The 24,242-nt window shown below is 26.2% G+C and overlaps 1 protein-coding gene and 2 long non-coding RNA genes across 3 annotated transcripts; 1 reads left to right on the top strand and 2 right to left on the bottom strand.

Annotated features, from left to right (window-relative positions):
• Positions 1 to 6,668: 6,668 nt before the first annotated feature.
• Positions 6,669 to 9,707, bottom strand: LOC119661888. Its single transcript, XR_005250628.1, has 3 exons — positions 9,102 to 9,707; positions 8,457 to 9,035; positions 6,669 to 6,933 (listed from the first exon to the last, which is right to left on the bottom strand). It is a non-coding gene; the product is annotated as an uncharacterized LOC119661888 (long non-coding RNA).
• A 7,151-nt stretch (positions 9,708 to 16,858) lies between these two features.
• Positions 16,859 to 18,010, top strand: LOC119690070. The gene is made up of 2 exons (XM_038105059.1): positions 16,859 to 17,400; positions 17,446 to 18,010. The coding sequence occupies exons 1-2, from the start codon at positions 17,029 to 17,031 to the stop codon at positions 17,962 to 17,964; spliced, it is 891 nt and encodes a 296-aa protein (XP_037960987.1). The 5' UTR covers positions 16,859 to 17,028; the 3' UTR covers positions 17,965 to 18,010.
• A 2,567-nt stretch (positions 18,011 to 20,577) lies between these two features.
• Positions 20,578 to 23,329, bottom strand: LOC119689274. Its single transcript, XR_005253395.1, has 4 exons — positions 23,072 to 23,329; positions 22,489 to 22,991; positions 21,298 to 21,416; positions 20,578 to 21,238 (listed from the first exon to the last, which is right to left on the bottom strand). It is a non-coding gene; the product is annotated as an uncharacterized LOC119689274 (long non-coding RNA).
• Between the last annotated feature and the right edge of the window lie 913 nt (positions 23,330 to 24,242).

Raw genomic sequence — 24,242 nt, 5'->3', positions numbered from 1 at the left:
AGTTAGCAATTTAATCAATTGACAACTTATAAAATCTATTGTACATATTAATTATTCATTTAAAATTCAAATATATTTATTTTAATTTAAACATTTGCGTTTGTATATATATTTGATTTATGATAAATTATTTTAATATGTATATACATGGGTCTTGATATAGGTTTTTACAAAATAATTTTTTTTGAGGACTAAAATCTCCTGTATAAGGAATGTACAATCTATTTTACATTTTATTTAAAAGATATTACTTAAAATTATTAAATATATTTATATACGTTAACTTTAACATAATTTATATAGTTAATTAGCAATTTAATCAATTGACAACTTATAAAATCTATTGTACATATTAATTATTCATTTAAAAAAATTAATTTGCATGTGTATTAGTATTTTCAACTATATTAATTTTAATTTAAACATTTGCGTTTGTATATATATTTGATTTATGATAAATTATTTTAATATGTATATACATGGGTCTTGATATAGGTTTTTACAAAATAATTTTCTTTGAGGACTAAGCTCTCCTGTATAAAGAATGTACAATCTATTTTACATTTTATTTAAAAGATATTACTTAAAATTATTAAATATATTTTTATACGTTAACTTTAACATAATTTATATAGTTAATTAGCAATTTAATCAATTGACATCTTATAAAATCTATTGTACGTATTAATTATTCATTTAAAAAAATTAATTTGCATGTGAATTAGTATTTTCAACCATATTAATTTTAATTTAAACATTTGCGTTTGTATATATATTTGATTTATGATAAATTATTTTAATATGTATATACATGGGTCTTGATATAGGTTTTTACAAAATAATTTTCTTTGAGGACTAAGCTCTCCTGTATAAAGAATGTACAATCTATTTTACATTTTATTTAAAAGATATTACTTAAAATTATTAAATATATTTATATACGTTAACTTTAACATAATTTATATAGTTAATTAGCAATTTAATCAATTGACATCTTATAAAATCTATTGTACATATTAATTATTCATTTAAAAAAATTAATTTGCATGTGTATTAGTATTTTCAACCATATTAATTTTAATTTAAACATTTGCGTTTATATATATATTTTATTTATGATAAATTATTTTAAAATGTATATACATGGGTCTTGATATAGGTTTTTACAAAATAATTTTCTTTGAGGACTAAGATCTCCTGTATAAAGAATGTACAATCTATTTTACATTTTATTTAAAAGATATTACTTAAAATTATTAAATATATTTATATACGTTAACTTTAACATAATTTATATAGTTAATTAGCAATTTAATCAATTGACAACTTATAAAATCTATTGTACATATTAATTATATATTTAAAAAAATTAATTTGCATGTGTATTAATATTTTCAAATATACTTATTTTAATTTAAACATTTGCGTTTATATATATATTTGATTTATGATAAATTATTTTAATATGTATATACATGGGTCTTGATATAGGTTTTTACAAAATAATTTTTTTTGAGGACTAAAATCTCCTGTATAAAGAATGTACAATCTATTTTACATTTTATTTAAAAGATATTACTTAAAATTATTAAATATATTTATATACGTTAACTTTAACATAATTTATATAGTTAATTAGCAATTTAATCAATTGACAACTTATAAAATCTATTGTACATATTAATTATTCATTTAAAAAAATTAATTTGCATGTGTATTAGTATTTTCAACCATATTAATTTTAATTTAAACATTTGCGTTTATATATATATTTGATTTATGATAAATTATTTTAAAATGTATATACATGGGTCTTGATATAGGTTTTTACAAAATAATTTTCTTTGAGGACTAAAATCTCCTGTATAAAGAATGTACAATCTATTTTACATTTTATTTAAAAGATATTACTTAAAATTATTAAATATATTTATATACGTTAACTTTAACATAATTTATATAGTTAATTAGCAATTTAATCAATTGACACCTTATAAAATCTATTGTACATATTAATTATTCTTTTAAAAAAATTAATTTGCATGTGTATTAATATTTTCAAATATACTTATTTTAATTTAAACATTTGCGTTTATATATATATTTGATTTATGATAAATTATTTTAATATGTATATACATGGGTCTTGATATAAGTTTTTACAAAATAATTTTCTTTGAGGACTAAGCTCTCCTGTATAAAGAATGTACAATCTATTTTACAGTTTATTTAAAAGATATTACTTAAAATTATTAAATATATTTATATACGTTAACTTTAACATAATTTATATAGTTAATTAGCAATTTAATCAATTGACAACTTATAAAATCTATTGTACATATTAATTATTCATTTAAAAAAATTAATTTGCATGTGTATTAGTATTTTCAACCATATTAATTTTAATTTAAACATTTGCGTTTATATATATATTTGATTTATGATAAATTATTTTAATATGTATATACATGGGTCTTGATATAGGTTTTTACAAAATAATTTTCTTTGAGGACTAAAATCTCCTGTATAAAGAATGTACAATCTATTTTACATTTTATTTAAAAGATATTACTTAAAATTATTAAATATATTTATATACGTTAACTTTAACATAATTTATATAGTTAATTAGCAATTTAATCAATTGACAACTTATAAAATCTATTGTACATATTAATTATTCATTTAAAAAAATTAATTTGCATGTGTATTAGTATTTTCAACCATATTAATTTTAATTTAAACATTTGCGTTTGTATATATATTTGATTTATGATAAATTATTTTAATATGTATATACATGGGTCTTGATATAGGTTTTTACAAAATAATTTTCTTTGAGGACTAAGATCTCCTGTATAAAGAATGTACAATCTATTTTACATTTTATTTAAAAGATATTACTTAAAATTATTAAATATATTTATATACGTTAACTTTAACATAATTTATATAGTTAATTAGCAATTTAATCAATTGACAACTTATAAAATCTATTGTACATATTAATTATATATTTAAAAAAATTAATTTGCATGTGTATTAATATTTTCAAATATACTTATTTTAATTTAAACATTTGCGTTTATATATATATTTTATTTATGATAAATTATTTTAAAATGTATATACATGGGTCTTGATATAGGTTTTTACAAAATAATTTTTTTTGAGGACTAAAATCTCCTGTATAAGGAATGTACAATCTATTTTACATTTTATTTAAAAGATATTACTTAAAATTATTAAATATATTTATATACGTTAACTTTAACATAATTTATATAGTTAATTAGCAATTTAATCAATTGACAACTTATAAAATCTATTGTACATATTAATTATTCATTTAAAAAAATTAATTTGCATGTGTATTAGTATTTTCAACCATATTAATTTTAATTTAAACATTTGCGTTTATATATATATTTGATTTATGATAAATTATTTTAATATGTATATACATGGGTCTTGATATAGGTTTTTACAAAATAATTTTTTTGAGGACTAAAATCTCCTGTATAAAGAATGTACAATCTATTTTACATTTTATTTAAAAGATATTACTTAAAATTATTAAATATATTTATATACGTTAACTTTAACATAATTTATATAGTTAATTAGCAATTTAATCAATTGACAACTTATAAAATCTATTGTACATATTAATTATTCATTTAAAAAAATTAATTTGCATGTGTATTAGTATTTTCAACTATATTAATTTTAATTTAAACATTTGCGTTTATATATATATTTGATTTATGATAAATTATTTTAAAATGTATATACATGGGTCTTGATATAGGTTTTTACAAAATAATTTTCTTTGAGGACTAAAATCTCCTGTATAAAGAATGTACAATCTATTTTACATTTTATTTAAAAGATATTACTTAAAATTATTAAATATATTTATATACGTTAACTTTAACATAATTTATATAGTTAATTAGCAATTTAATCAATTGACAACTTATAAAATCTATTGTACATATTAATTATATATTTAAAAAAATTAATTTGCATGTGTATTAATATTTTCAAATATATTTATTTTAATTTAAACATTTGCGTTTATATATATATTTTATTTATGATAAATTATTTTAAAATGTATATACATGGGTCTTGATATAGGTTTTTACAAAATAATTTTCTTTGAGGACTAAAATCTCCTGTATAAGGAATGTACAATCTATTTTACATTTTATTTAAAAGATATTACTTAAAATTATTAAATATATTTATATACGTTAACTTTAACATAATTTATATAGTTAATTAGCAATTTAATCAATTGACACCTTATAAAATCTATTGTACATATTAATTATTCATTTAAAAAAATTAATTTGCATGTGTATTAGTATTTTCAATCATATTAATTTTAATTTAAACATTTGCGTTTGTATATATATTTGATTTATGATAAATTATTTTAATATGTATATACATGGGTCTTGATATAGGTTTTTACAAAATAATTTTTTTTGAGGACTAAAATCTCCTGTATAAGGAATGTACAATCTATTTTACATTTTATTTAAAAGATATTACTTAAAATTATTAAGATATTACTTAAAATTATTAAATATATTGTATATACGTTAACTTTAACATAATATATATAGTTAATTAGCAATTTAATCAATTGACACCTTATAAAATCTATTGTACATATTAATTATTCATTTAAAAAAATTAATTTGCATGTGTATTAGTATTTTCAATCATATTAATTTTAATTTAAACATTTGCGTTTGTATATATATTTGATTTATGATAAATTATTTTAATATGTATATACATGGGTCTTGATATAGGTTTTTACAAAATAATTTTTTTTGAGGACTAAAATCTCCTGTATAAGGAATGTACAATCTATTTTACATTTTATTTAAAAGATATTACTTAAAATTATTAAATATATTTATATACGTTAACTTTAACATAATTTATATAGTTAATTAGCAATTTAATCAATTGACAACTTATAAAATCTATTGTACATATTAATTATTCATTTAAAAAAATTAATTTGCTTGTGTATTAATATTTTCAAATATACTTATTTTAATTTAAACATTTGCGTTTATATATATATTTGATTTATGATAAATTATTTTAATATGTATATACATGGGTCTTGATATAGATTTTTACAAAATAATTTTTTTTGAGGACTAAAATCTCCTGTATAAAGAATGTACAATCTATTTTACATTTTATTTAAATAACATATAACAATGTATAAAAATTATTATTATTACAAATAATATATCAAAATTTTATATTTAATTTGTATGTAATATGTAATATAATATATTAAATAAAATGTATAATACATTATATAACATATTATATAATCTTTTATATAAAGGATTACATAAAATATTATGTAAATAAACATTAAAATATTAAATAAAAATTTGTACAAGAATAACATAATATTAATATAAAATAAAGATGTCATATTAAAATATATAAAAAATTTATTTAAAATACCAAATAATATATATATTTGCCTTGATCAACTAATACATCGTTCATTTATTAGGTGACATTATGTTGACACGAGATCAAAGTTTCAATATTAATATATATATTTTACATATGTTGTTTAAATTAATACTTATATTAAAAATTTAATTACTTAATTTAGTTATTATGTAGAGATAAGAATGTCATAGCTTATGTGTTTTTTATAAACGTTTTTCAATATATGTACAGTAAAAGCTCTTCTAATGAATACCCCTCGTCTTAAGTAAACAATTCTACTAAAATCAAATTTTTTTTTCAATATTTCTGACTATTTAATTGTTTTTGGCCAGAAATTTCCTTAAAACGAACAAATATTTGTTGAAGATTAGTGCTCTTCCATGAAGGTTTTTACTATACAAAAGAATTTAATAATAATTAAAAAAAAGAAAAGAAATGTGAATGCTTTACGGAATTAACTAATGTAATTACTTAATTTAATATAATTACATTTTACATAATATTTTATAATAATTATTATAATTGTAATTTTTATATAAATACTTAAAATATTTAATTTAAATTTTCAGTTATTTTGTAAAAATTTTTTCAATATCTTAATATATCATATTTACTTAACATTTAGAATTATACTGTAAAATAATATTTGAACAAATTATAAATGTCTATTTGATATATATGGACATCGATATAGGTTTTCACAAAATATTTTTTTTATGTGGACTAAAATCTCCTGTGTATGGTCGTAACTTTTTATTTTACATTTAATTATAAGGATAGTACTTAAAATAAATAAATATATTTTATATACGTTAATGAATGCATAATTAATGTAGATAATTAACAATTTAATCAATGTACAACTTATAAAATCTATTGTACATATTAATTGTTCATTTAAAAAAATTAATTTAATCAAAATTATTAATTAAAAATTAATTAATTACATGTGTATTAGTATTTTAAAATATATTTATTTTAATTTAAGCGTTTGCTTTTTAAAATCCTTAATTGTGCATTATGTTTGATTCATCTTTACATTAATATATATAAGTTATTATTCTATATGAGTTTTTGATTTATTTGTAGATATAAAATGTAAATTCAAAATTTAATTTATTATTAAATTTAAGAAATTTTTTTAGAAAATATTTTGTCGAATCAAAAACTTCACGTCTGATATAATAAATTATAACAATTATCGCCTGTTTATGTGTTTATAGTTGGTTTGCGTTTGCTTACCCTGATAATTAACCTTCCCAAGAGTAGTGCGGAGTTAGTTTTTATCATTTAAAGGTGAATACAAACTGCATTAAAACAGAGAGGGAAAATTATTTATTTGCCAGAGATAAATTAAATTCAGTTGTCACGAAAGGAATTATTAACTATTCCAAATCTATGTAAATGCAGCATTCAAGGGTTTTTCTAAAATTAGAGAACAAAATAATTATAAAATATATAATTTATGAATAATTGGAAATAACTAAAATAAAATGTATCAATAATTCAACTATTTCTGGATTGTCGTGCAGTAACAACTGAGCTCAGTAAATAGTCACGGGTTGAACACTAACTTGTTACTTCAAGTAGGTCGGACTACCCGTAATAGTTTTCAGTTTCATTATTTATTACGTCACCCATCTATTGTCATATCCCAGAGAAATATTAACTTGAGCCGTATTGATTTATGGTTGCGTTCTATTAAAGTAACAAGGTTTATCACTTGAACTCAAATTAATGCTAATAACACGGTACCCACTCCCTTACTTATTTCCACATTACAGGATCAAGTTTATAATGCTTTTCGTGTCTGCAACAGATTCTTTTACCCAAGCTTTCATCACAACACGTTGCCAAATAAAATCTTATCCTACAAAGAACAAATTCCTCGGGACTTCAAAAACTCATTAACAGAAATAAATCTTATTACATGATATTCTAGAATTAACAATTACAAACACATATTTCATATAAATTCTATAACCACACTTCGTCATATGGAAGGTACACAAAGCTGATACGCAATGCTGACATGTAATCCTGACTCTAATAAGCGTTCACGCAGCACAATGTTCTTGTTCAGCACAACCGAAACAACTTAGTTGTTTAGTCCATCACTAACCAAAACGAGTAGCTACTCCAGGTCGCAGAAGTGACCGTGTCTACCTCCTGTAACCGCTCGTTTATAACAACGACTAAGCGCAGCTATTCACTCCCGACAGCTGTTATATCGCCTATACCAACAACCAGTAACAACTCCGAGCTTTTCAGCTTGGGATACATAAAAATATTTTGTACTTATACCAATCATACTACTAATATCAAGTTTTACGGATCTATATAAACCATTAAAAAAAACTATTAATTTATTCCTTCATCATAAATAAAGAACACGTATTTTTAATATAAATACTGTTCTTTGCGGGAATACAGCTATAATAGAAGGAGAAGCCGGGCCTACGCCCTAGAACTGTTCGTATTTCTAGACACTCAAAGTGCGCCTGTTCCTTCCAAAAGAGACTTAAATAGCTTGGTTCTAACTATTTTTAAAAGCATTAAACCGACATTTAGTACAGTACACATGCTCTAAGAGCGACCAGAAATACGCCCAAGAGCCAATTGGTTTTCCAAACGATCAAGTGCAACGCGGCCATTAACCACTGCTTACAACAACAATAGCAACAAAGTGCAACAATTAGTTCTGTAACGAAATACACGAAGTTATCTTCCAGTGCACACATTCTTTATTTCAACTATAAATGAGACGGCTATATTGCAATATAGGCGCAGTCTTATTACCACTATATACCCAACAAAGCCCCTACTTAATTTTATAAATGTAGATGATATATTTTATGTAATTATTATTTATCATATACTATAATAATAAAGTCTGTTAATATTGATATTTATACAATTAATATTGATATATCTATAGATATGCTCACCTGAAGTAGCAAAACTCTTCAATTTCATCACAAGTTTGTTACTCTCTTTTTCAAAGTCCTTCACATTTACTTTATTTTTACTTTATACACACGATAATATCTTCTACATAGTAACAATACATACTCCCTTGTTTTAGCCAAGAATGTTACTGAATAAGTTACTAAAAGTCGAATGGTTCCAATAACTTATTGGAACATATACATATATCATATATGTTATAATATACTACAGTATGTTTTCTATACATATGCAGTAATCACTTTGTTTAAAAAACGCTCTTATAAACGGATATTTCTCTTAACTCCACACTGTTCTTATTTACACTATTAATTCTTCACACAACGGACGTTCTTTTGAACCCATAGTTTTCTTAAACACATAATTGCTAGTCTCATTGGTGTCAATTTAAGTGTTTTAACTGTACATATTCAGTAATTCTCTCTGACCAAAAGATTCCAATCAGATTTTCTTGTGTTTGTTGTTGAGGCACATAACATAAAATGAGTCACAGAAATGACTCATAGTTCACACTGAACTAAGTATTTTTAATCGTTCCAAAACAACTATTATCTACACACCTGCAAATATATAAAACAAAGTTATTACGAAGAGATTATACATACACAAATAATACTGGTACTTACACATATATATGCACTAATAAACCAATATTTACACAGGTTGGCACGCATTTCAAAATATTTTGGATCTTTTGGAGTGCCGAAACATCTATCTTGCACAACGCCAAAATATTACTTAGTGGTCGTGTTTCTGTTTATCATTGTTTCGGAACTAAAATAATTTCAGGATGAAAGTCTCTACCCTTTGTTAGTATAGAGTCTATATACTCAGACAACACTTCGCCAGCACTTAGATATACGATTTAATGGAACACTGACCTTGAACCAATGCTGTATTTGTCTGAGCAACGAATTTATAAACTCAGTACATTTGAGTCGAACATGCGTACAGTACAGTATCCCATATATTGGTTACTAATCAAATTAAAGTCGACTGATCTTGTACTTCTATTGTGTCAAAGTATTTGCCTGGTTCCGCCGGGCGAATAAGCTCCCTGCGTGTATTTGCTAATATTTCGAACGATGCGAAGTTATTGCTTTAGCTCGCACATTTACTTTGTTTATAAAAACAATTTCGCAATAAAAACGATAATTTTTAAGTAGAATTTTCCGATTTGAAAATATTTGACCAAAAACTTAAAGCCGGCACACGCACGCAAGTCTTGACATTTGATGCTATAGCGCCCGAATAATTTTAGGTATAACAAAGGTTCTTATACTGCTTTGCTTTCCTTGTATTGCTTTCCTTGTCTTGCTTTCCTTGCTTTGCTTCCAATACGAAAGAGAGGAGGCTATAACATTCGTTCCAACTATGAACTTTTGTGGTATATAACGGATACTTATTCCGACATGTTGCCAAGTTTCGCTTTTAATAATACAATTTCACTAAATATGGTACCTCCAATAATTTTGGTTGTACAACTACCAACGACTACGACTATATATAACATATTGTACACGAGAATAATAACGTCTCCGATTGATACATCTGGATTGCATCTAAATTTATATTTAATCTGTCATATTTTGTTGTCTAATCCCACACTTTTAAAGTAGGCTAACATTTTTGTAGAACTGTTAGTAGATATTTATATTTTGCATAACTACATATTTTGTATATCGAAGTAAGACACATTTTTTTATCAAGTCATATAAAACAGCTGTTAATTTCAGGGTGATCCTGCTATTTGGCCACAATATGTAGAGTGTTATAAATTAATCTTCAGTGTTATAAATGAATCTCAATTGTTATAAATTAATCTCGAATGTTATATATTAATCTCGTGTGTTATACATTTCGCTCGAGATTTATCAATCTGAAATGAAAATTGCATTTAAAGTAAATGTCGATTTAAAATGTTATGTCATTTCATTTACATACATATTTCATGCCAAGTTCATACAGATGGGATTCAATAATTCTAAGAGTAAACATAAAACTGAAATCGATAATATGAAAAGTATAGTATAAGTATAGTTCATTCAAATGTTTCCTTCCATAAGTCCTTTGAATTCATTAAAAGTCTAAGCATACGGAGTAAAAACTAAAACTATGTACAATAATCTATTTTTGTTGCACTATATCAGGGCTGTCCACACCAGATGCGCTCCCGGGCCAATACCATTCACTGTACCGCCAAAACAAATACTTACGTTCGTAGTTTTCGACAAAAATATAATCACGGTTATAATATTAAATTTAATTTGATTAATTTATCAATTTAAATTCATTCACTTGGTATACCTTAAAAATAAAATAATATGATTTTACCAACACACCAAATGAAAATTCGCGTAATTGTACTAGATTAACATAAAAATATGTTGCAGTCTGCACAAACATTAGTTGTGAGCCGCATGTGGCCCGATGGCCGTTCTTTGGACAGCCCTGCACTACATTATTATCTCTTATATGACTTTAACACTGGCCTCAAATGACTGTTTTGGGTCAAAAATCACAATCACAAATGGGAAGCGAGTGACTGTCTTCTACATACAAAATGTCATATACGCAAATGAGTTCCATTTGCTGATTTTGTACAATTGAGTTCCAAAGAGTTTTAAATGAGTTTAAATGAGTTTCAAACGAGTTCCAAATGCATATGTATATATTGAACATACCCTAAATAAAAGCTTTGCATGGCATTTTGACAGTTTGAGAAAGCGGTTTGCGATATATTTACAAAAAATAGGAAGACAAATATTTGATGGTTGTATTTCCTTGAAAACGATGCACCTCTTTTTGGAACTTTTACTTCCCAAAACGTACTTAATCGAAGCTTAAAATAAATTTTCAGTTTATATTAGAAGGTTTGAAGATATATTTTACTTTCATCCAACATCTTTTTGGCACAGGCCTAAAATCAAATCAATAGACACGTTGACAAGTCAGCTGTTTGGAATGAGAACAAATGACATACAACGAATGTGAACACTTTCAAATGACTCATTTGAAATGAGTCATTTGGGGCCATTGTAAATGCCATATTAGACTTATCGAACTTCCTTAATTTAAGTACAATAGTCGAAACATAACATTATTAATTTTATTCAATTTCTTGTAATAGAATATACAATTAAGTAAAAACCACTCTTATACGGCGTTTACATTGGCCGAAAATGGCTCATTTTGAATGACTCATTTGAAAGTGTTTACATTCGTTGTATTTCATTCGTTGTCATGGTAACAATTCAAACTGAAATAAAAACTAAACATTTGTTTATCTTTTTTTGTAAATATGTCAAAACAGCTTTTACAAACTGTCAAAATGCCATGAAGAGCTTTCATTTAGGGTATGTTCAATAGATTCCTTTGCATTTGGAACATATGTGGAATGCATTCGAACGTCATTCATACAGAATGTGAGAAAATTGCTCATTTTGTGCTTGAAATTTTATATGCAAGAATGAGCCATTCGATACTCATTTTCGATTTTTGACCAAAATGAGCCATTTTCGGCCAATGTAAACGCCGTATTACTATCATAATTTCACATAAAATTTTTCCTGTGCGTTATTAATTATTTCAGTTGATAGAAAAAAATATATAAACGCTTAAAACTTAATTAAGAATTATTTGTGTGACAGCGATTTCGTCCTTTGTATGTAGTATGCTTTGTCATTTCTTCATTAATGTATATCCTTATTTATTATTTACTCAAAAAAAATCTTAAGTTCCGTGCGCTATAATTTTTTTGAATTTTAAAAGGATTTTAATATTAAATTTCTAGCACTTGACCGAGCTAATTAACTACATAGTTACATAGTGCACTTGTGATTATTTGTTGTTAATTAACTCTATTATCTGTAAAAGGCTACTTAGCAACTTTAAGACGAAATCCTCTTCAACATTTATGCACAAAAATGTAGAATAATTCCAGATGTTACTCACGAAAAATGTAAAATGAAGTATTTTAAAATCACGTACAACTCAAGTTTTTTATATGTATTTTGAGGAGCTTTATTATATACTATGTATATTACTTATATACATATATATAAATAATATATATATATATATATATATATATATATTAATATATACTTATATCCATGTAAGAAGTATACATGTACAACTGCACATATTGATTTCTTAAGATGGTAACTGCATATTACTTGTTGTACAATGTGACATTAAAACTATTGCAGCAAATTCGGTCAGTCATATGAGACAATGAGTATGCGGTACGAATTTAGAATTATTTGTTTATTGAATAAAAAAACTTGAAAAAATCAAAAATCATTTTATGTTTAACAGTAACATATCGTGCAACAATGAAATATTATTTCATATTATTTTTTAAAAAAATTTATTATAATGTTGAAGCTATTTGAACCAGTGCACTTGAGCACTTTTACTCTCCTTTAACTGCAACGTATCTTCAAAACCCCTCATTACGCCTTGACTGGATTATTGTTTTTCACTTCATCAGACTAAGCAATAATTGACCTTAGATCTGCATACCTCCCCGAGGAGCTTGCAACCATTCTGAGATTCGATAACGCGTTATTGGCAAGTCTGTCAGTTTTCGTAAATAATTTCAGGGCTCTAGCTTTTGATCGGATCAATCTTGAGGTCCCTGAGTATGTCATTCGACCTAATGTGTCATGGTACGAAAAGTTTTCTCAGAGCCTGGATTTGTGCAATTTCTAGCTGGCGAATAGTAGTGTTTGAGGATTTTCTAAACGCTACTATATCAGCTTCCTGCTCTTAGCATTTATGCAAAGCCAATTTTAATATAAAGGAATTGGTATAGTATATATATATATATAACAATTTCTGATGTGATGAACTTTTTGACTGAATTGATTGATTTTTTTAATTTTCTTATTTACTTTTTAATTATTTTCAAATTTTTTAATTAAAAAACTTTTTTTATAATGCTATGCTTGTAATGTATATAGAGCAATTTAATTATGAGTTTGTGATATTAATTACTTAATTTTTTGGAAGAAATGTGTACTTTAATCTATAAACGGCGCCACCATCACATTTTTGGGAACAGTTTTAACGTGATAATCTTTCTTATAAGTTTTTGACAAGAAATATGACATTTCTTTTCGCGCTATTTTGCAAAAGTAAAGTTGAGAGAAAAAATCACTTAAAACAGATTTTATAGTAGGTCTGTTCCACGAGCTACTCGTAGTAAAACTCAAGTAAAACACAAGTAAAAATTACACGAAAATACACGAAAATTTGCTGCTGGAATGTATTTGTGTATACACAGTCTTACTCAAAGTTACTACGAGTAGCTCATGAAACAGACCTAGTGCAAACATCACACAATAAAAAACACGAGAATTGCAAAAGATCTAGATCAAGTTTCGGAAATTTTCGGAAACGTTTATAATGGTAATATTGGCGACTTTTCAAATAATTTAAATATGTAGATTCAAAGTAACCTAACCGACATTTTTTCGAACTTGCCGAAAAAAAAAACAAAAAAGTTTTTCTCAAACTATTTTCGGCAACAAAAATGAATTTGAGTTCGAATATTCAAAACCCGCCAGTATAAAAACTAAGTCTAATGTTGAGCCTTTTCGGTGTTAGCGCATCTGGGCACTTTGACTCTCTGATAGCTGGGGGGTTTCTGTAGAGTCCCACCCTTCACAATGACTAACTTGTGTATTCCTCGTAAGCTTCGTGATTATTCAATGCCTGATCTAAGATCTCCGTGCCGCGCCGTCCGGTAAGATTAATTTAGTATGCTTGTTCAGATACTACCATAAACCATAAAAGCAAAAGAAAGTACATAGTGTATAAAGTATTCAAATGCGTTTGTGAACAGTGGTAAATGCTGCTCTCAAGACGACTGTAGCGAACACAGGATGTAGCAACATTTGTTGCAGGAGCAAAGATTAGTTCAGCAGCAGCAAAAATAAGAACCATGTTGGTAGCAGGAGCGACAACAGCAAGAACAGAACGAGCAACAATATTCATGCATGTGGCAAAAGTCATCGTATTCGTACTGAATTGTAATGCGGCACTTCCATGTTCGGTATTAATATTACAGTTGTAGTCATTCCATTTTGGATATTAGCCCTCGTCTTTGCTGCTCTTTTTGTATTTATCGCGTTCGAACTGCTTTTGGTCCTAATGCAGCTGTTACAATTTCAGCTTTTCATGCTTCATGTGTCAATTTTGCGATTTATATATTCATATTATTTTTTTTTCAGTGTTCTGCCATGTCATATCTGATTTTTATTTAAAAAGTTTTTAAATTTAGGTTGAGCCACTTTAATGCTATAAGAAGAAAAAATAATGTATCTAGAGAATTAATCACATTTTATCACGTTTACACTATCGCAATTAACTAGACAAATGTTCAGCAATTAAAATCAAGCCTAATCCAATCAAATATATGCTAATAGAGGTTTAAAAATTTTTGGTGTAAATGTGGTATTGTTGTTTTTTTATTACGTTTAAGTGAAATTATCTATTTAATAGTGTTTTAACCTATACCTTAGGTATATTTGCAATCTAGTGGCAGTAATCCTTATTATCGATTTAAATTCTTAATAAAATACTTGTTAGATTTGTTTACACAATAGCTTTTATTGTCACAATAATTTTTTTACTAGAAAGTTCTGACGCATTAGATACAAAAATATTTTAGCGAAAATATGGTACAATTTTTTGAAACTGAAAGTATATCAGCTACTATAACTGAACTCAACGAATCTCTAAATCACTGATTTCATACTGCATTATAAGATATATGATCTGGTTATAACATAAATAATAAAATGTGTACTTCATCATTGTAGTCTAGAAACAGTGAGAGAATTTATAGAACTGTACAGCTGATAGTATTAAATTGATATTAAATCTGATTCAAAATTCTTAATAATCATTTTCTTTGGTCACAACAGTGTTATACTACGTTTCCACTGCTTACTTAGTAAGTTACTTAGTAACATTGAGCATTTTGTCGTTTACATTATCACAAGTTACTTAAGGATTGACAAAAAGCTTTTATGTGTCAAAAATTTCTTGGTTGTAGAGCTTTTCTTCGTTAACATTTCGAATTGTACACAGGTGACCTTAAATTATGTATGGTTAGAAAAAAACAATTTAACATGAATAACGCAGATTATTTACATAATTTATTTCATGATGTTTGTTATATTGTTCTTATATTGTTCTGTTGCATATAGAAAAGAACTTGCAATGATTTATAAAAAAACACAAATTATTTAATTTTCAGTAAGTTTTATTTCAACTAACAATGACACTAACTTATATATTAAAAATAAAATGCGCTAAAACTATATTGCTAATAAACAGAGATTTAAAAAATTATAAATAAAAAAAAAATATATTGACTAGTCGCTAGTCATTACGTCCGTTCCGGTCCTATCGTCCAGATCCTCTTTCCATTGATTAGTCTATAAACTCTCTCTCTAGCATCTTTTCATCAACCGTGTTTCCTTTATTTCAAGATGTTTCTTCCATTATAGTATAGCTAGTACAAATAACTGCTCATATTCTACATATTCAATTGTGGTGACTTTCCATCACATAGCAGTGTGATGGTTACACTGCATACGAATTTTGTCTTACGTGTTCGTACGAACAAATCAAATATATGTAAACATATGTGAGTGCTTACAGTTGCTGAGAATCATTCGCGCGACCTCTTGTCTTTCTCATGCGAATATTTGATGAAACAAAATATTTTGTTTGAAATTCATGCGTTCGTACAAAATCGAAGATGTAAATAGTTAAATTAAAAGGTGTGTCTTGTTTTTACGTAATTTTAAGTTTTAAAATAGAAATAAATTTGAAAACATATGCTATTTTTAGGAAATGAATTGTGATTTGCTAATTTCTATGTTTGAGGAACAGATAAGCTCTCCATTTTTATACCTTGAAGAATAAAAATCACGCACCCAAATTCATCTTTTGTTATTTGAAATTAATAAACAACTTTTTAACGATTTTCGCAATAAATATAGATATATAGTCATCTTCACTATCATTTTTTTTTTCAAAAGAAACAAAACAGAACAGTCAATTCGCAACCAGTGTAACCGCAACATGTAATATGTTTGCATGAGAAAACATACGTACGAACACGCAAGATAAAATTCGCATTCAATGCAACTGCAGTCTAACATGATCCTAATTTGATAATGTTGTGATTTCACAGAAACAATTATACATACAACTTTATAATTACTTAACCGAGTTACCGAGTACGTCTTAATACCCCTAAAGGTGCATCCACACCAAAGCAAACACTTGCGAACGAACAAACATTCGCAGGTAATGGTACCTGCCACAGTTCGTTCATTCGCAAGCGTTCACTTTGGTGTGAATGTATCTTAAAATAAACTATTAACTACAACCCGGTTAGGGACTTTAACGAGAAATTTTTTTGACAGCCTAAGAAATTTGACAAGGGAAGTATTCTATCATATTTTTTGCTTATAAACTGTTTGACAATATTGGCGATAGTGACGCTTAATATTTAACTAATTACTAATAATGAATATTCCAACAAAAGAATCTAATTCACTTGGAAATTTGAATAAGTTGTCGCTTGAGGACTTATTGTCTGCTAAACGGCGCTTTGAGAATATATTGACCAGCGAAAGTCAATTGCAAACACTTTCAGATAAAGGACAAAAAATGGAAATTGCATTAGACTGTGTGCTGAAGGAATTGCAACTGCGAGAACTTCAAAATTCCATTGAATCTAATTTTTCACATCTATTTATTGAACCAAAGCGTATAAATACGTATATGGTTTGGGAATGTAAGCTGTCGAGGAGAAATATCGTAGTGAAAGAAGATGTGACTGATAGTGACGATGATGATGATAAGTGGGATGACATAAAACGCGAAGGTTCGCAAAAGGTAAAAATAGTACAAAGATAATGTATTGCTAGTAAAAATGAATAGTTTCCAGATTCGACAAAACTTGGAGACTTTTCTAGATTTGATAAAAAGTTATTTGAAAAGGAACTAAAGGTGTTTAAACTTGATAAGTGTGATCCTTCTAACGCACAATTTCGCAAAAAGAGACGTAATTCTAAAAGTCACAAAGATTGGGAAAATACTGCAGCTACTCCCCCAATAGCTGAAAAGTCTTTACAATATTTGTCGCTATCGGAATCTTGTGTGCTTCAAGCTGAAAATATTAAAAAAATGCAGCGTATAATGGAAGAAGCAGCTACTGAACGCTTGATAAGCAAACTGGAACGTAAAGTCATAAGTGATGTCTGTCATCCCATCGAGGAAGAGTTTGCACAAAATCCAATGAATGAAACATATCCAGCTATAAATATTGAAGGCGAACTTATCATGGACGACGATGATACGTGTCATCCAACCGAGGAAGAATTTGAACAAAATTCAATAAATGAAGCATATTCAGCTATAAACATTGATGGTAAACTAATCATGGACGACGATGGGTAAAACTACAATTATGCTCGTCAAAAATTTAATTTTAATCATTTTCAGAACAGCAGTTTTACAATAATATAATACACAAATTTAAAAATTAAATATAATAATATACATATTATCACTACAATGGAAAACTTACATGCAAAAAATTTATGTAAAATTTAAAATAAAAATAATATAAAATATATTATTTTATATTAATATATGAAACATATAATATAATATATATTTAATAATATTTATATATGAAAATATGTTTGCACACGAATAATTTACTTATGAATTCGTTTGCAATATATATATATATATATATATTTTATATTATATATTACTGTTTTGATTATTATTATTTTATAATATTATAACCACATATATTATATTATATTTATTTGAATTTTACATAATATATAATAATACATATATATATATATATATATATATATATATATATATATATTTATTATATTATATATATATATATATATATATATATATTTTATATATTTTTATATCATCTTATATATATATATGATTCATATATATATATATATGTATATATATGAATCTTATATTATATGTATATATATAATCATATATATATATATATGTATATATATGAATCATATATATATATATGTATATATATGAATCATATATATATATATGTATATATATGAATCATATATATATATATATATATTTAATATTTATATTAAATAATAAATAAAATAATAAATGCATTTAGCAAGTAATAGTGATAATAGTAAAAATCCAATTGAAATGTTCATAATGAAATTATCAGTTTTTTGCAGTTGTGAAAAAATTCATGTTTCTATTAAACTTTACTTGTTATTCATACTAATATTTTTTAAATAAACGAGTATTTTGAATTATTGGGCAAACACTTTGCTCTATAGAACAAAAAATGTCTTTTGTTGTAGAGAAACTCTTTAACAAATTACAAAAACGCTCTACTAGAACCTTATTGTAGTAGTGGAACAGAGGCACAGATCGAATTGATGAGTAAAGTTAGGAGTAAGTTTCGGGAGTAAGGTAATAATGATGGCAGAGTATATAGGGTAGGATAGGGAAGTCTAACCTACAGCACGTTTCAGAAACCTTGTCACCTTATGGCAAAGTTATGACAAAATAACCTTATAAATCGGGTTACGAAGTTCGTGTGAAAGTCCACCAAGAAAGATAAATACCTATCAAGAATTTTAGAGTTAGTCTTACTGATTTCAACAAACAATCTCTGTTATTAAAATATATCGAAGTAAATTAATCACATGTTAATATTAAAATATTAAATAATGCACTGAATTATAAAATCGCAAATAAGTGTTTGTATCACACATTTAATATTAAATCGATCTTTAGGATTTCCAGCGTAACCTAACCTAAACTGCGGTGAGGAAAAGTTGGACTTTTCAACTAAAATTTTGAATTCAGGAAATTATCTATTATTTTTTTGCTGTGCTTCGAAAGAACTAAATATTTTCTTATAAAATCGGCGAGCAATTTGTAGAAAATAATAAATTCAATATTAGCACGAGAATTTTCTCTCTAATACTACAGAAGATCCACTTATACCATCTCCGCTAAGACGCTAATTTTAATGTATATGTGAGAAGTGGGTCGAACAATACAAAAATTGGATCATTATTGATTGAATGTACGTGATCTTTTCAATTGAATTCAAATCTTAAATGTTTGAATGGAATGGAAAGGAATAGAACACCTCATTTGTATAATGACGTGTAGTATGCTCAAGTGGTACTATGGTTAATGCATCTAGGAACTTATCAGGCAAATAAGTAAATGAATGGTTTAAGGCTGTTTTTTTTTGCTGAAATTGGACGCTCATCTCTTATTAATGAGATGATCAATGCTAACACTTTCGTTCTTAAACTGAGATATAGTTTAATGTTTTTAATTGAAAACACCCGTACTTTTAACAGGGAATTGACTATATTTTTCAAGCCGACTATGTACCATTTTTTTTTGCCCAGCTTTGACCTGGGCCAGGAGGAGATCAGTGGGTCGGGAATTGCTAGCACCTTCCGACATTAGGAGGTTCTCAACAACCGACATTTTGGCCTTCATTCGAAAGGCGGAATGTCTTTTGTTCAGTTAGGGTCTGTTGTAGCACAAAAGATCAATCATGGTCGCGGTGCTCTGCTCAAATGGGAGCTAATACCCTGTTCTTTCTTATCTTATCTTATGTACCATTTTTTAATTGCGATTTGATTGCTGCAAATTATAGATTAATATTCAATCCGTTGCAGTTGAAAAGATAAGACTATGTGACTAGTTCACATTCCAAGCGTGACAGAATATTTTTGTATTTGCAGTTCACTTAATTTTTGCATTACATATCATATTGTCATAATACGCACTCGCTGGAACCGAAAGTCTTCAGCTTAGCAAAATTTTGATCATATCAATTTAAGTTATCAATTTAATGCCTGCTCTCATAAAATCTGCCATCCACACAAAACCAGCTAATATAAAGTGTTATTTAATATTTATAAAATTTAAATTTTTTCGTACTACAATGCCCACCACATATAAAATCACATTTCTATTAGTTTTATTAAAAACTTTATTATCGCAGCCACTCCAGGTTTTCAATTGAAATTATATTATAAATCCTTTATTTTAATTAAACTAAATCTGCACTACTCAAATTCGTTAAATTAAGAGTTGCCAACATTCATCCGTTATATCAGAACCAGAGTAAAACATTAACCTTTAATCCTTGCTTTCAGCTTTGATTTTTCAATTATCATGAAATTAGGCTAATGGTTTCTCTGTAGTTTGGAGCAGAAAACGTGTGATGCATTGATTCAAGCTTTGGACCTACTTCAAAGATGACTTATTGTACGTATGCATGACCAATAGGAACTGATGGACATCGTGCTGCTCGGCGCTCAAAGAAAATAGAAAAGTGCATCTGCTCTGTTACAGTTCGGGTTAATTTTTGATTCACTCCCCGACATCTCCAACATAGAATTATAAATACAAAAACCTGCGTTTACCAATGCTTCCGATCGGTTGTAAAACTTCAACTTTCAACTTGAACCCTTAAAATAGCGAGGAGTGTGGAAACAAATAGAAGAATCCTGCCTTCTTCCACATCACTTCACTGTTTATTCAAATAATCTAAGGTAGTAAAATTTTGCTTTAATCGATAATAACCGCAATTAGCTCCATTCTTATCAGGAAGATATTTGAGAGGCTCTGCTGGCTGCATTACATAGACCATTTATTGCTGTCAATACTGTTAATAAAATAATTTTTAAATTGGTTTATAATTAATATTTTCCTAATAATAAATACCTTTGTTAACAATGTTATTAATTCTTTTCTACAATGAATGTTTTTGTTGTTCTACATTCAACATGTACTCCACTTTTGATTCCAGCGTTATTCCTTTGGCGTTTCGCAGTTTAGCTCCACTAAAATACAAAAAAATGTTGTCAGTTCTGAAAGTCTTAAATTTTTTTATGGACTTAGAATTTCACTACCTCAATTAAATTGTAAAGGAAATTATACATAAAATATAACTCATCGAAAATTATATTATATAAACTATGATTTTATTACTTTATATTGTAAGAGTGGACTTAACGAATCAACTGAGTCGCATGCTCAAGACGTTTTGAGTTTTAAATCCCTTAAAGTAAAGTATTCCCTACTAGACATAATTGATTTTCTCTTTTATTTTATGATTTTATATGAACTTAGAATCAGTTTATAGAAATCCCTACCTATAATCAGATCATGTATACGGTCCTGACTTATTAATATAAATATAAATAAATATATATATAAATATAAATATAAATATAAATATAAATATAAATATAAATATAAATATAAATATAAATATAAATATAAATATAAATATAAATACAAATATAAATATAAATATAAATATAAATAAATATAAATATATGAATATATGAATATAAATATAAATATAATATAAATATAAATATATATATAAATATATATATAAATATAAATATAAATATATATAAATATAAATATAAATATATAATAATATATATATAAATATAAATATAAATATAAATATAAATATAAATATAAATATAAATATAAATATAAATATAAATATAAATATAAATACAAATATAAATGTATATATAATTGACGAGCTGAGGAATTTGACTTCGCGATGAGGAGACTCGGTCACCTCTATAACCCAATTATAGAGGAGACATGAAATTAACGATAGTACGATAATAAGCTTTTTAATGTAACCTTTCCGGAAAATCCTGAAAGCAGACCTAATTTTTTGGTCGTAAAAGTAAAGTCTCTGCCTAAACAGATGTTAAGCTGCTCAAATGATATTTTCGGTTTTTTACTTGCAGTTTGCAATAGAATTATCGCATATGGCTAAGTCACCGGATTTTAATTTTAACCAGAAACAAAACAAAAGAAGTCCGTTAGCCGAGACTTACTTCGTAGTGAAAGCAAACAAACAGATTTGAAATAAATACATACTTATCTTCCAATCCTTGTTGATGTAAAACTGACCGGAACTGGAAGCAATAAAACTACTCGATGCGTTCAATGCCTTTTTGTTTATTTTTCTGGTTATTCTGAAAATATAGTGTTCCAAATTAACTTGCATATTCTCAAAACCAAATCTTCATATTATTGTTGTTGTTGTTTTAAAAACAATTGGAAACCAATTGTTGCCGAGCAATTTTTTTAGTTAATCACCAACATCTGCAGCTAGAGTCAGTAATTCTTGGTCAACATTAGGATTCAAAACGGATTGTAAATAAGCGAGACCTTAACTCATTAAGCGGTTATTCACCCATGGAACTATATATTTTTCTTGATTGGGACAGCGTATTTTTCTGGGTTAATAATAGTCGAAGCTGATTATTTCCAAAAAATACTTCTAGTGATAGATGAGTAATTCGTTAGGTGGGCTTGAACACTTTTATAATGTATTCGTAAGGCAACCAATTAGCAGCGTTTACACTAAACGCCTTTATCTGGAGCAACGGAATTATAACAAAATTAATATGTACATATGTATGTATGTATATATAGAAATATTAATAATTATATGTACCTTAATGTGTAGCGTCTTTAATTTCGCATTTTAAATAAATTGCACTGAACTGACCGCATCAGTCGATCGTTGAATGACGTCATTTGATTGCTGCTTCTTAATTTCGAACAATATGGACGCTTTTATTTCTAACTATTCACAAAGCATTATAGACTTCTAAATATTTATTTTAGGACTCACTTATCAATAAATTTGGTTTACAAAATATGAAATTTAATAATTAATATGTTTGCCACTTGGTTTCTCACTTAACGGGAAAATGTGAACAAGAAAGAACAGTTATAGTTCAAATTAGCGCTGTTGCAATATTTCTCGCGAAATTAGTTTTTTCGCTTTATAAATTTAGTTGCGTTTACACAAAGCAAGTTTTTAATCGAGAAAATTTTATTATAAGAAATATTGAGCACTGAAGAAAATATTTGTGTCGTTGTTTTGTTAAATTTAAATCTATATAATACACATACATATGTAGTAAATATACAATATATATTTACTATAAAAACAGGAAATTGTGGTGATTTATAAATGTTTTTTTTAAGAATTTTTATACCATCGATTTTATATAAAACTTTTTTTTAACATATTCCAGAAAATCCATTTTACAATGCACATGTAATTGTAAATTTGATAGTAATTTTGCTAATTTAACAAAAACAAGTTGAAGACCTTCAAGAAAAGGTCTTGAATGTACAATAGACCTTTTCGGTGGCTCGCAAGTATGGCAATAAACAGCAAGTTGCTGGCCTATACTGGCTGAAATGTGCACAAAAAACAACACTATTTTCTCTACTATTTTCTTAGCAGTAACTAATCAAAAATAAAATATAAAGCATGGAATTTTCGTTCTTTGACACAATTACAAACTAGCAATGACAAATTACGAAAAAATTATTTCGTTCTTTTAACGATGGAAATTATAAACAAAATTAGGTGTGTTTTTTTAACATTGGAATTTGAAAACTCCTTTATAAATAACTAACTTCTTTACAATTACTGATCTGTCAGTTAAATTCATAAATTTTATTAAAAAAATTACTTTATTACAAAATTTAAATTACTCATTAACACTCGCAATAGTTGTAAACAAAAAACAGCTGACTGGAAATTTCATTTTGCACCAAAAATCATTCAAAATAGATCAGTTTTCACATTTGACACCATTGTAGTGCGA

The sequence above is a fragment of the Teleopsis dalmanni genome, chromosome X (genome assembly GCF_002237135.1).
Source record: "Teleopsis dalmanni isolate 2A chromosome X, ASM223713v2, whole genome shotgun sequence".
Taxonomy (NCBI): domain Eukaryota; kingdom Metazoa; phylum Arthropoda; class Insecta; order Diptera; family Diopsidae; genus Teleopsis; species Teleopsis dalmanni.
This window is presented reverse-complemented; position numbering and strand designations above follow the sequence as displayed.